This window comes from Parambassis ranga, chromosome 22 (genome assembly GCF_900634625.1).
Source record: "Parambassis ranga chromosome 22, fParRan2.1, whole genome shotgun sequence".
In the NCBI taxonomy this organism is placed as follows: Eukaryota; Metazoa; Chordata; class Actinopteri; family Ambassidae; genus Parambassis; species Parambassis ranga.
The window spans coordinates 488,842-502,680 of NC_041042.1; the positions used below are offsets into that span (position 1 = coordinate 488,842).

The window sequence follows — 13,839 nt, forward strand, 5'->3', positions numbered from 1 at the left end:
CCTGTAGGGGGCGCTGACAGCGCTGCTTTCATCAAGGGGATCAGATTGCATACCACACATAGCTAACATGCTAATCTGCAGCTCACACTCATAACAAAGCTGCTCAGTCGGTCACATGCATGCTCACGTGCACGCCTCCTGCTGAAAAACACCTCACTGATCGCTGGACCTTCTGTTTATAACACCTTTATTATCATTACTATCACAGAGCTTCCTCATCATCTGAAACAGTGACGCTTGTTAGCTGACAACAAGCTAACAGGCTGAATGGAACGCTAAGTTAGTTAGCTCACTGTTTTTATTGTACAGCTAGCTTATCCATAGCTTGAAAACATGATAGGATGGATAGCTAGCTAGCTGTTGAACAGCACTGTGAATAAGTGCTTTCTGTCAGCTCCACAGCATCGACCTGGCATCACACTGTATGTGAGGAGGTTTGACTTGATGTGTAGAGTAAATAAATCACGTTCAGTTGAAAAGCTGATTTTATTTTAAATGAAAAAGGTTTCTGCTGACTTCACTCCAACATCGCTTTGAACACACACACACAACTAAGGAGTCTCTGGTTTCTGATTTGCTGTAAACAGGGTTTGTCGTCACCATGGTAACCAGTGTTTGTCTGTGCCGTTATCCTCCTCGGCGCAATCGAAAAGAAAACAGGATGAAAAGCAGAAAGTTCCCTTTGCAGCAGCTGTGAGGACATCCAGGACAGGAAGTGTCTTCAGTCTGATCATCTGCTGGTACCTGTCCACGTCTGGATCAGCGCTGGCCCGTGTACGCTCTGAACCAGGAGGTGACGGAGGCAGCAGCTGAGGAGATCATTCCTCCAGTGTTGGCTGAAGGCTGAGACACCTGCAGTGCACTCTGGGAAAGATCCATGGACTGCATGAAAGGAACAGGGGAGAGGTTACAGCGGACTGTTTATGAGCATCACTTCCTGTCTTTAGGACAGTAAGGCCATCTCTACCTGTGAGGGTATGTCACAGAAGCGTGGACTGGGCACCGTCTCCCAGTCTGTCCCCAGGTCCGTCTCCTCATCCGTTACAGCCTCGTCCCCGCTCTCCTCCGCCGGCCCTGCAGCCTCTGGCTCCACAAACTCCATGGATTCCTCCAGGTCAGCGCTGACCTCGAACGGGCCCGTCCTGAACAGACAAACCATCAGGTGGATGTCACACCTATGTCCAGTTTGATCCAAGCACGAGGACGAGCAGCAGCCACCTGTCACTCAAAGTGGCCTTAGGTCACTTTAACCTTTAGAGGGTGTAAACATGTCGGGCAACAGTCCTGTGGATTATCACTGAGCACTGATCAAAGTTATTGATTTGTTTTCAAACCAGGTGTGACTTGTAATCAGACAAAATCACCCAGAGCCAGACCAGCACCTCTAGATGAGCAGTAGGGGGTGCTGCTGGTGCAACATTTAGCATGTGTGTGTGGTACAGTAGGTTCACACCGAGCTTCCTTCTCCTCACGTGTGTGTGTGTGTGGCTCACCTGCCCAGGTTGTCGTTATCGGGGGCGACTAGAAACATGATGTTCCTCAGGGTGTGATGAGGGTGGAGCTTCTCACTGTCCACATGCTGAACAGAGAAAACACACGTGTGAGCACTGTGGTGTGGTGTGTGTGTATGTGTACGTGTGTGTGTGTGTGTGTGTGTGCGGATGCTTGTGTGTGTGTGTGTGTGTGTGTATACGTGTGTATGTGTGTGTGTGTATGGATGCTTGTGTGTGTGAGTATACATGTGTGTGTGCGTACGTGTGTATGTGCATGTGTATGTGTACATGTGTGCGTGTGTATAAATGTGTATGTACATGTGTATGGATGCTTGTGTGTGTGTGTGTGAGTATTAAGAAACCTTTATTAGTTCCACAAGGGGAAAATGCATACGTGTGTATGTATGTGTGTGCGTGTATGTACGCTTGTGTGTGTGTGTATGTGTGTGAGTATACGTGTGTATGTACGTGTGTGTGTGTGTGTGTGTGTGTGCGCCCTGCACACCTGTGAGAAGCAGAGGTGAAGGATGTTGGTGTTCAGTTTGCTCAGAGCTCTGGTGAAGCGGTACCGGCTCAGGTTCTCTCCACAGAACTCGCTGCAGGACACAAAACAGCATCAACAAACGATGTGGTGCTGCTGCGACACGATGAGCTGGATGTTTGTCAGGTAAATAAATGTTTTTATATTTGTGTAACCTGCGTGCCATCATGCTGCCAAATAATGCTCTCATCATTACTCCTATCAATAAGAACCACAGGCCTCCACCATGTGTTCGGGTGCTCTGCAGTCCTGCACTACCTGTTGCAGAGCTTCTTGGGCAGGTTGACATCCAGGATGTGGGACAGGATGGTGACGAGCTGCGTAGCGTAGCAGAGGGCGGCGCTGATGGTGTGAGCCGGGTTAATGTGGTCCAGCTCTGCAGCAGCAGGAGGTCAGAGGTCAGACAGGGTGAGATGAGCACCAACTCTGCATAACTATGTCCACTGTGCGAGCTCCCCACCCCCACCCCCATCCTCACCTGGACCCTGATTGGTGCTCTTCTCCTCCACCCAGCTGTAGTAGGCAGAGCAGTCTCCATTGCTGGGCAGAGCGACAGGAGGTCCTGTGATGCTGATGCTCGTCTCCCCGTTCTGGTCGTCCCAGATCCAGCGCCCTGACAGGTAGGTGGTCCTCCGGGCCTCGGCCAGCTCGCTCACCGTGCTGGAGGTTAGCACGGGGTCACACTCTGCCACCACATCCACAGGATCTCTGAAGGACAAAGACAGGGGCTCAGCGTCAGGGCCGGTTTCTGTAACCCTGGTGGGAGTCTCACCTCCAGCTGAGAAACACACCGAGGAGTCTGTCATGGAGCCTCGTTCTGTGCCTGCTGCTAGCTGAACTCTGATTATCTTTAGCATGACGGCTACGCTAGCTTTCATTTGGGTTTTGATCTTTGCGTTAATCTGATGTGTTCTGCAGTCACATGACAAACACTCAGGAAGGGTCTGCTGATTTCTGTATTTCCATGTTATTCTCTATAGTTCTCTGCTTGCAGCCATGATTGTTTCAAAGGACTCTGTGCTGCCACTGACTGATCATGTGATCCTGGTCTGGGTGCACAGGGCTGACTGTGAGCAGTGTTTAACAGTGATACCGGGCTGCAGGCCGGGTTCTGAGCTCAGACCTGCTCCCCTGCTTCTCCTCCTGCGTGGGGAAGATGTGCGTGGTCAGCTCCAGGATGTGTTTTCGCCTCTGAGCCGCCAGCTGGCCCAGTCTGCTCTGCAGCTCCCGGCTGCGTCTCTCCAGCAGCTCGCCCAGACGCCAGTTGTGACGCTCGATCTTGTCCCGTTTCTCCTGGTGGCGTCCGGCTCTGCGCTGCAGTCGCTGAACCTCCTCCTGAGAGCGCAGGAGCAGCTCCTTATCTGCAGCCGCAGGAGGAGACAGAGGTGCTGAGAACGGACCGATAATCTGCTGCCATAATGGACGAGGAGTTTCACAGACACACTCACCACTCTTCACCTCTTCATCGCCCCAAGCGACCGCCTCTTTCAGCTGCTCGATCTTCATCTTACAGGACATGATCTTCCATTTCTGAGCACAGAGAGCAGCTCGTCAGTTCACCGTCACACACTTCATCTGTTCACTTTGTTTTCTACTCACAATCTCATCTGCCTGCAGCTTCCTGTCCATGGCTGCAAGGACACTGTGAGGACACAGGAGGACAAACACTGAGAGCATTAACAGAAACTGGAAGGTTTGCCGTGTGAACGCGCTGCTGTTACCTCTGCTGCAGCTGCTCCTTCTCCTCCTGCAGCTGCTTCAGTCGCTCCATCTTCTCAGAGTATCTGCAGAGAGGTGAAGCTCTCATCAGTACACCGACCGGACCACAGGCGTGTCACAAACCCACACAAAGCACCAGAACTGCTGAGGGCCCTCACAAACTGCAGTTCACTTCATGTCCACTGCGCGGCGCCAGACAGCACAGCACGTACATGTCTGCTGTTCCACAAAGTTCCTGCTGTGCAAAAGTTATTTTTGGGTTTCACATGTTGTGCAACGGTAACAGGCAGCTAGCCGCGCGGCTAACTCAGAACCAGGTGAACACACTGACTCAGCAGGGGGAGCTAACAGGCTAAAGGTGTTAGCCGATATAACACTAGAGTCAGCAGCTCGGCCCCCCTCTGATAATGACGTGTTTCACAGAAGGACTTTATTATTAGTGACGCTGCTGGTCCTCCGAGCTCTACAGAACCTTCACGTTCAGAACAACAACATATGTGACGTTATGAGACGTCACGGTCAAAGTAAAACGTCCACATCTGTGAATGAAGTCTTAGAGGACACACACACACACACACACACACACACACACACACACACTGCAGCCTTACCGTTCTGCGTTTCTCCCGTCGAAGTACACGAAGTCTCCGGCCTGGACGCACCGGGCGCAGATGAGCCTGCGGCGGGAGGTGCTGCACAGGGGGCACCGCTCCACCGCCACGTACAGACCCTCCGCGTCGTCCACGGATTCCACCATCACACAGCCGGGGGTGGAGTGGGCCGGGTGGGGGTGATGAGGACGGAGAGGTGGCTTGCTCCCGAGGAGAGAGCCCGAGGAGGAGGCGGCACGGTCCGGGCCGAGCAGCGGGAGTCCCGCTGAGGACGCCATGGAGGGGACAGAGAGCAGAGCTAAGCTATGCTAATGCTAACAGCCGAGACGGGGGGATCCAGCGGCGGGCTGTGCGCTCCTCGCGGCTTCCGGCGGGGCTCCGGCGGGGCTCCGGTCGGTTACGTCCTCGGTGGATCGGCCGACATGTTTCCGTCTGAGTGACAGCTGCTTGTTTTTGTGTTGATGCTTCGAAGAGGAGACGACTCCGCCACTTCCGGTTCACTTTGAACGTGACGGGTTTGTTTATGTAATGACGTAGGCAGCGTGGGCGGAGTCAGCGACACAAAACAAAGCTGTAGCCTTTGGTCAAGTCTTCAAACCCGGAAATGAGCAGCAGGGGCTGAAAGCAGACGTCCCTGGAAGAGTCCGTGAGTTCCTGTGTTTATTATATTATTATATCTTATATCATATAGAACACACAGGTGTCACAGTCAGGACTGACCCAGACTCACTGCCCTGTGGTGCTGACAGACTGTGGCTGCTGTCTTTAAAGAAAAGGTCTCCGCTCTGCAGTGTTTAAACGTCTTTATTCTCTGAGCTTTGACTCTGCACGACAACATAAAGCAGTAAATATGAAATCAGGTTTTCAACAGAAAGTGCTGTCAGAGTCCTCACTGCTTCCTGAAGCCCTTCAGGATCGGATAGATGTTCTCAAACGCTTCGTAGATTTCAGCTCGTTCTTTAGCTCCTGGAATTCAACACACTTTGAAATGACTTCTCTTAAAGGCGTTGTTGTTCTCTGCAGCGACCCCTCTAACAAAGCATGACCTGTGGTTACCTGTCAGCACGACCTTCCCGGACACAAAGATGAGCAGCACGATGCGAGGCTTCACCATCCGGTAGATGAGGCCTGGAAACAACTCAGGTTCATAACTGCAGGGAAGAGGAGGGTTAACATTCATCTGACATGACAGGAACATGAAGCATTCAACTTAAATCATCTCATTTTAAAACAGAAACATCTGTAATGACTCTTAGAAAGGTTGAAAATGTTTAAATATAAACTGCTGCACCAGGATGTCCCCGGCCGCTCCGTCCTGCGCTCTGATGTCCCCGGCCTGAATAAATGTCTTCTGTCCGGTCTTTGTCCTCACAGAGACATGGTCTCAGAGACAGAGTTCTGGACGCCTCTGTCCAGCTGGCCCGTCTGGTTCGGTGCTGACAGACTCGCCGTGGCGGCTGCTGTGTTTACATCAGCTCAGCTTCTACTTCCCGCTGCTCCCTGGTGGAGCAGAGGCTCCACCCACAGACCGGGTCCATGATGAGAACATCAGGACTGTTTTTATTGTGTTCTACACTTTGTGGAACTTTAGCACAATGGAAACAACAGCGCCCCCTTGAGGATGAAAGGAACTAAAACTAAGAACCTTCCTCATGTGAAACAAATGCCCTTAGTGGGTAATGAATGTGTGTGTGTGTGTGTTACCTGCTGAACTGCTGGTGGGTCAGGACCAGTCCCTCCAGTCTGATGGGGAAACAGACGTCGCAGCTGGCTACCATGTTCTGGATCTTAAAGTCCAAGAACCGGGCGGGGAAGCCCAGTTTCTGAACCACACGGGCATATTTCCGGGCTGCCAGCCTCGACTGCTCCTCACTGCACACGCTCAGACACAGAGAGGTCAACACACAGCATGACGTCAGGTGAACTGTGAGCATCGTGGCTCAGCCTCTGACCTCTTGGCTCCCGTACAGACCATCTTCCCTGAGCTGAAGATCAGAGCTGTTGTCCGTGGCTCGCGAATCCTCATGATGACGGCTGCAAAGCGCTGAAACGACACACGAGGTTCACACACAACAAACTGCACCGATGGGTGAGGTGGAGTCTCCGTACCTTTGGGTTGTACTCTGCATTTCTGGCTTGCAGAGCGATGAACTTCAGATCCAGGGGACAGCCCAGGTTCACAGTGGAGACGATGTTCCTGCACACAAAACAAGGAGGTCTCAGGTTCCTCTGGTTCCTTAGCTACGCGGCTCATGTTGTTCTGGGACGTGTGCACTGTGCGTTCTGTGAGAGCAGGACTGTCAGGGACTCACTGCAGCTGTGGGATGATTCCTGATCGCTCAGTCACAGGGGTCATCGGGGTCATCGGGGTCATTGGGGTCATAGGACAGAAGGGGGAAGCACCCAGCAGCCCTGTCATGGACACCCCCTGGTGGGGCTCAGCTGCTGGGGCATCCTGGGAGTCGTGGTCCAAGCCGACACCGCTGTCCTGAGAAACATCCAGAACTGCAGTCTGACTGTCTGAAATAAAACAGCCCGGGACGTGCGGTGGTTTTAGTGGTTGGTGGGTTTGTCTTCATGCACCTACACACAGACCCCCACCCACCATGACTCGGTTCGTCCTGACCACTCAGCTCATCAGGCAGGAAGCTCAGGTCGAGATCATCGCCCAGGTCTCCACTCTCTCCAGACTTCACTGGCAGGAAGGAGCTGTCCTGCACGGAGGGGGCGGGGCTTGGGAGATCTAGCCCCTCCCCCAACAGATAGCTGGCGTCCTGCACAAAAAACAGACTGGCTAATTTTCAGGATTTTCATCTGCTTCTTACGATAAAATGATGCTGTGGCGTTTTATTTTTATCCTGTCAACAACCACATTAAGACAGACACAACTAGAGAGGGACACAAAGCGACCGCAGAAGGACCGACAAACCCAACCAGGCTTCACTGAAACCTGTCTGCTTGCTGAGCCTCCATCACAGCCTCCAGCTCACACAAAGAACACCTCACAGTCTGCACTCACATTCGCAATGGAGTCATCAAAGTAACGCTCCAACGCTGACTCATCCATGGGTCCAGTGCCATGTGACCAGGGACCAGGACCTGAACCTGCAGGTGGCTGCACAGCTGTGTCCAATCAAATACTCAGAGGCTGCTCAGGAGGACAAAGCTGCCGGTGACTCCCTGAAGCTCTTCTTCTATAATAATAATAATTACTTATTATTATTATTATTATTATTATTATTATTATTAGTAGTAGTAGTAGTAGTAGTAGTAGTAGTTTATTTAATTGTAGTTTTTGTTAGTCGCTGCAGGTGGCTCAGAGCTGCAGTTCATCCTCCCTCCTGCAGGGGGAAACCTGCTCTCACTTTAATCTTATGCGTTTCATAGAACCTTTGTTGTGCGCCTGCGTGCCTGATGTAAACAAGGCGGCATGGCGGTGTTCCGAACAGGGGCACGACGTCTTCGAAGAAGTGATCGGTCTCATGGATGTCAGTTATTGATCTGCCATTAACGCCAATAAATCAATCAGTCATTAGATCGATCCGTTCGACGACGGAGAAACAAAATGGAGTCTGTGAGGAGACGCGTGGCGGAGTTCTCGGTGGAGGCTCGCGGTGAGGAGACATGTGATGCCCCCTGTAGTAGTTCTGCCGGACTTGGTATGGCCCGCTTGCTGCAGGAGTATGCGTCGATCTCAGAGGTCCATCTGTGGTCGTAGTGGTAGAAGAGAAGGTAGCTCAACCGGGTCACCATGGTAACTCAGTCCGTGAACATGGTCCGGAGCAGACACCAGCTGTTAGGTCGCTGCACACGCTGCAGCCAGCGAGGCATACCAAGTACTCTGTTAATCAGCCTCATCGATCACTGATCACTTTTCAGATCTGTATCTGAGCCAATCTGTGCCATACTTGGATGAACCACCTGACCCGCTGCAGTTCTACCGTGACTGGATTGGTCCGAACAAGCCCTGCATCATCCGCAACGCCTTCAACCATTGGCCGGCTCTGTCCAGGTGGACTCCCCAGTACCTGAGGTGACCCACCTATAAACACAGGCCTGCACTCTGCTCCTTCCTCTCAGCCACAGGATGTGACATGCTGTCCTGTCTTCAGGGAGAAAGTGGGGTCAAAGGTCATCAGCGTAGCAGTGACTCCTAACGGCTACGCAGACGCTGTCAGCGGTGATCGGTTTGTGATGCCCGAGGAGCGACAGATGAGCTTCTCCTCTGTGCTGGACATCATTGAGGGAAAGGTGAGACACATGAGACCCCCCCAGAGACAGGTGAGACTGTGAGACAAGTGTCGCTCAGGCATGCTGCTGGCCTGATGAAGCTCGTCGTTGCAGGTGGAGGTGGGAGGAGTCTTCTACATTCAGAAGCAGTGCTCCAACCTGCTGCAGGAGCTGCCTGAGCTCACCGACGACCTGCAGCCTCACGTCCCCTGGATGAGTTCCGCACTGGGTGAGTTCACTGAACGAGCATGCTCAGACCTCGGAGCAGAGAGACCGCAACCAGGGCGACAGACTGAGGCTTCCAGGCTCCAGAGCGGTCAGGGCGGGCTCAGGACTTGGTGACATGTTGGTTGGGTTGTCGTTGAGCTGGAGCGAACACACAGTAAATAACAGCAGAGACGTGGCGGCTTATTGAAATTAAAACATGTTTCACACTGTGTCATGTTGAAGGAACAAGACTCATGAAACAGAAAATGTCGTCTCTGTGTTTAGGGAAGTTACCAGACGCTGTCAACTTTTGGCTCGGAGACCAAAACGCCGTCACCTCCAGTAAGCTGTGCTCCATGTGATGGCTGCTGTGTGTTCATGTGTGCGCTCAGAATGTTGTGTGTTTACTTCCAGTGCACAAAGATCACTATGAGAATCTGTACTGTGTCGTCTCCGGAGAGAAACACTTCATCCTCCTGCCGCCCACGGACCGACCCTTCATCCCATATGGTACTGTCTGTAACCATAGCAACCACAATGTATCCTCAGCATCTCCCTGTAACTACAACGGTCTCTGTCAGGGTGGTACCAGCCAGCTGTTTACCGCCAGCGGGACGATGGCGACTTTGACGTTGTCGATTTGAGCGATTCAGAGAAGGTGTGTTTAGCGTCTGCTGGGTAATCTTAGCGCTGTCTTTAAAACACCGCATGCTGACCTCTGACCCTTCCTCAGGTGCCATGGATCCCCCTGGACCCTCTGGACCCAGACCTAGAGCGGTATCCACAGTACCAACAGGCTCGGCCGCTCCGCTGCACCGTAAAGGCCGGAGAGATGCTGTTCCTGCCGTCCCTGTGGTTCCACCATGTGCGGCAGTCACATGGCTGCACCGCAGGTACCTGTCACAGACACCTGAACGCACCATGCCACTGTCACAGACACCTGAACGCACCATGACACTGTCACAGACACCTGAACGCACCATGACACTGTCACAGACACCTGAATGCAACATGTCACTGTCACAGACAGCTGAACGCACCATGACACTGTCACAGACACCTGAACGCACCATGACACTGTCACAGACACATGAATGCAACATGTCACTGTCACAGACACCTGAACGCACCATGACACTGTCACAGACACCTGAACACACCATGCCACTGTCAGACTCCTGAACACACCATGACACTGTAACAGACACCTGAACGCACCATGCCACTGTAACAGACACCTGAACGTACCATGACACTGTCACAGACACCTGAACGCACCATGACACTGTCACAGACACCTGAACACACCATGCCACTGTCAGACTCCTGAACACACCATGACACTGTAACAGACACCTGAACGCACCATGCCACTGTTAGAGACACCTGAACGTACCATGACACTGTCACAGACACCTGAACGCACCATGACACTGTCACAGACACCTGAACGCACCATGACACTGTCACAGACACCTGAATGCAACATGTCACGGTCACAGACAGCTGAACGCACCATGCCACTGTTAGAGACACCTGAACGCACCATGACACTGTCACAGACACCTGAATGCAACATGTCACGGTCACAGACAGCTGAACGCACCATGCCACTGTCGCAGACGCCTGAACGCACCACATTTAGGGTGTCGTCCTTTGAATACCAAATGAGACATCAGTACTGAAAATGACGACTAGCTGCACAAAACAAATGTCTGTTTTTCTTCTTGCAGTGAATTTTTGGTACGACATGGAGTATGACATCAAGTATAACTACTTCCAGCTGCTGGAGGCACTGAGTGACGTCACAGCAGCTACATGATGACGCCCACTGTTTGTAAAATAAAGTTTTATTTCAAAGTGTAGAAATCTGGCTGTTTCAATCGATGGGCTAAGTGAAATGGGCGCCCCCTGGTGTGTGAACAGTGAACCAGTGCTCATTACAGTTGCAGGTTTCTTCGCTTACCTCCACACGGATTCTCCCTGCAGGTGGAGGACATGGAGAGGACAGGCTGTGTGTCAGAGAGAAGCAGAGGGAGACAGGTGTGTCCTCACTCGTCTCTGTTCACTGCATTCCAGAGTCTCCTCTTCAGTTTGTAATTGTTGAGTTTATCAGGAATTTGCTGTCTGCCATGATATGCACTGTGCAGATCCAGATAATGTGATGTCACTGTGGATCAGGCGGCTTCATCAGTCACATGACCTGTGGGGTGCGGGGTGGGGGATCATTTCCTGCCTGCACATTGCAGTTCTTCAGGAAACAGGAAAACCAGTTTGTAAACACACAATGACTACTTCCTGTAGAAGCCCCTTCTGGTAAGTGGACAGATGATTTAGATTCAACCACAATACTGTTCAACATTCAAGAACTTCAGCATTTACTGTCTTTATAAAGTACACTGTTGACCACAAGACTGAATGAAATATCTCCAAAAGTCTGTGGACAGCTGAACAGACATCACTGTGAACATTTGTCCACACACTTTAGAGAAAATGACCATTGATCAACATCTCAGCCTTTAATGAAGAACTCCAGCTTTAATACAGTTTCTGTAGATTCAACAGCTCAGTCAGCTGTTCGGTTACATTCAACAGCTCAGACTGATTTAAATACATTCTCTGAACTCTGAGTGTGAAGATATAAACACTGAAAACAGCATTGACAGTTCTGATGCTGATCACTTCTGTAAATCATACGACATAAACGTTCAGTTCTGGAGTCTTTAACACATCGAGACACTGAAGCTGTGTTTTTCTGAATGACACAGTTTGCTGCTGCCTGTCAGACCGAGCTCAGGGTGGAAACTGTCTTTTTGAAGGTCATATGTTGTGTATGATGTCACTGGTGACATCACAGCTCACCTCATGTGGCCCTTTCATTGGCTGTTTCACAGGAATCTTTGCTGTCTTTGCTCTTCAGCGCCACCCTTTCTGCTGTCTCCACGGCGCGCCTCTTTGACCGCCTCATCAGACAGCACTTCACCGTCACCGCAACAACCAACACCAGCACCACCAGAGCTGCCACAGCCACCACCACTGGGATCAAGATGGCCGACAGCGAAGCCTCATCGGGCCTCCCTGTCGCTGTGTCCTCACAGAGCGTGTCATTGTAGCAGACACACCTGTAGGAGCCCGGGGTGTTCAGGCAGGTGTGCCTGCAGGAGGCGCCGCCTGCGCCGCTGCACTCGTCGATGTCCACACAGTGTCCAGACGCATCTTTCTGGAAGCCGGCCTCACACTGCTGGCAGATGGTACTGATGTTGGCCAGGGAACCGTCCAGCATACGCCACGTGGCAGGGTGTCCTGAGCAGAACAGGTCCAGCCAGATGGGGGACCAGCACTCCACCCGGATTTGGCTGCTGTTGTCAGGGTCCAGGGTCAGGGAGCGAACACTGGGGATGCTGGGATGCTGGCATGAGTCTGAAGGGTTGGGTTCCAGCTCAGGCTCTGGTGCAGCTGGTCTAGGCTCGGACGTTGTGGGTCTAATTTCAGGTGCAGCTGGTTCAGATGGTTCGAACAACACAGGTGTGGATTCAGGTGTTGCCTGTTCTGGTTCTGGGGTCGCAGGTTTGATGGTCTGCCCATCCTCAGGCAGTGTTTCCATCTGTTCGTTCTTCTGTTTGCAGATGAACTGGTACCTCCTTCTGCACAGGACAGGAATAAGACCCCACCCGGGCACCATCGCCCCATCAAACTGCACCTTCAAGGCTGCACATCGGACCGCTGTGCAGGTGGGGGTGGGCTCCTCCGCCCATCGGCTCACCTGTGACTCCTGATGTCCGTTCTCCGTCCATGTGAACCCTCTCAGGGGCTTCAAAGGCAGTACACACGTATGCTTCTCCTTCTTCAGCCCAACCCAGAAGGTGGACTCGCCCTGAAGTGGTGCTGGATTGGACACAAGCTTGAGAATTTCACTGACTTCCTGTTCAGTGGCAATGGTGGTGAGGACGCCAGGAGAGCAGCTCTGAACGGCCTCGGCGAAGGTGGCGTTGGTGCGATGGAGGGTGTATCGTGGCATTGAGGACACTTGAGCGGAGACATTTCTTAGCAGGAAGAGGACAAACCAAGTGAAAGTCCAACAGCAGCACGGTCGCACCTGCATCTTTGTTAGCCCTGCCCCCTGTGGTGATGACATCACTCTGCCAAAACAAAAAGTGGTGGAGTGAACGGATGGATCCGATTTAAAGGCATCAGTATCCAATCTGCCACTAATCATTCTGCGTCCCTCTCTAAAAAGACCTGATCAATAACCAGAAACACAATCGATCAGTTCTGAAGTTACCAGCGTCTTTCTTACCGTCTGTGGCTCGTCTCCTCGGCTCCTACTACAACACTCAGCAGCTCTGCTGAAAGACTGAGGCCAGCCTCACCCTCACCACCGCAGCTCCACCTCCTCCGCCTGCAGCACAGGAAGTGTGTTGTGTCTTGATACAGCTCGCTCCTTTCCTCAGGAGAAATGCTGTCATCATGGGAGGCTCCAAATCTCAGTCTGGATTCTACAGGTTCAGGATTAAACAGAGGCTGCATGAGTTCCTGTAGAGCAGCAGGGACCAGAACTCTCACACACACACACACACACACAGACACACACACACACACACACACTCACACACACACACACACTCACAGACAGACACACACACACTCACACACACACACACACTCACACACACACACACACTCACAGACAGACACACACACACTCACACACACACACACACTCACAGACAGACACACACACACTCACACACACACTCTCTCTCACACACACACTCACACACACACTCACAGACAGACACACACACACACACTCTCTCTCACACACTCACACATCTCACACACTCACACACACACACACTTCTTGAAGAAAGCTCTACAGTCCAGTCTGTGTGATGAAAGACAGAAAGTGTTGTTGTCACAGTCTTCATTATAATCTCATCGTTATTTGTTTACCTGGTAGTTCGGAGGTTCCAGGAGGCTCTAACCCCAACAGCCAATCACAGAGCAGCGTTTGCTGTAAATTCAGTTACACACACAC

At 51.9% G+C, this 13,839-nt stretch overlaps 3 protein-coding genes across 3 annotated transcripts; 1 reads left to right on the forward strand and 2 right to left on the reverse strand.

Annotated features, from left to right (window-relative positions):
- Nucleotides 1-472: 472 nt before the first annotated feature.
- On the reverse strand, nt 473-4,869 carry LOC114427888 (beclin 1-associated autophagy-related key regulator-like). Its single transcript, XM_028396114.1, has 11 exons — nt 4,365-4,869; nt 3,756-3,818; nt 3,634-3,676; nt 3,483-3,564; nt 3,158-3,395; nt 2,513-2,742; nt 2,293-2,410; nt 1,999-2,089; nt 1,494-1,579; nt 968-1,142; nt 473-882 (listed from the first exon to the last, which is right to left on the reverse strand). Exons 1-11 carry the CDS (start codon nt 4,640-4,642, stop codon nt 760-762), a joined length of 1,527 nt encoding a protein of 508 aa, XP_028251915.1. The 5' UTR covers nt 4,643-4,869; the 3' UTR covers nt 473-759.
- Nucleotides 4,870-7,609: 2,740 nt separating this feature from the next.
- LOC114427895 (bifunctional peptidase and (3S)-lysyl hydroxylase Jmjd7-like) lies at nt 7,610-10,666 on the forward strand. The gene is made up of 9 exons (XM_028396121.1): nt 7,610-7,978; nt 8,244-8,397; nt 8,477-8,615; nt 8,709-8,823; nt 9,087-9,143; nt 9,216-9,311; nt 9,383-9,459; nt 9,535-9,694; nt 10,535-10,666. Exons 1-9 carry the CDS (start codon nt 7,930-7,932, stop codon nt 10,621-10,623), a joined length of 936 nt encoding a protein of 311 aa, XP_028251922.1. The 5' UTR covers nt 7,610-7,929; the 3' UTR covers nt 10,624-10,666.
- A 639-nt stretch (nt 10,667-11,305) lies between these two features.
- On the reverse strand, nt 11,306-13,800 carry LOC114427893 (complement component C1q receptor-like). The gene is made up of 3 exons (XM_028396118.1): nt 13,755-13,800; nt 13,099-13,297; nt 11,306-12,940 (listed from the first exon to the last, which is right to left on the reverse strand). The coding sequence occupies exon 3, from the start codon at nt 12,934-12,936 to the stop codon at nt 11,665-11,667; it is 1,272 nt and encodes a 423-aa protein (XP_028251919.1). The 5' UTR covers nt 12,937-12,940; nt 13,099-13,297; nt 13,755-13,800; the 3' UTR covers nt 11,306-11,664.
- Between the last annotated feature and the right edge of the window lie 39 nt (nt 13,801-13,839).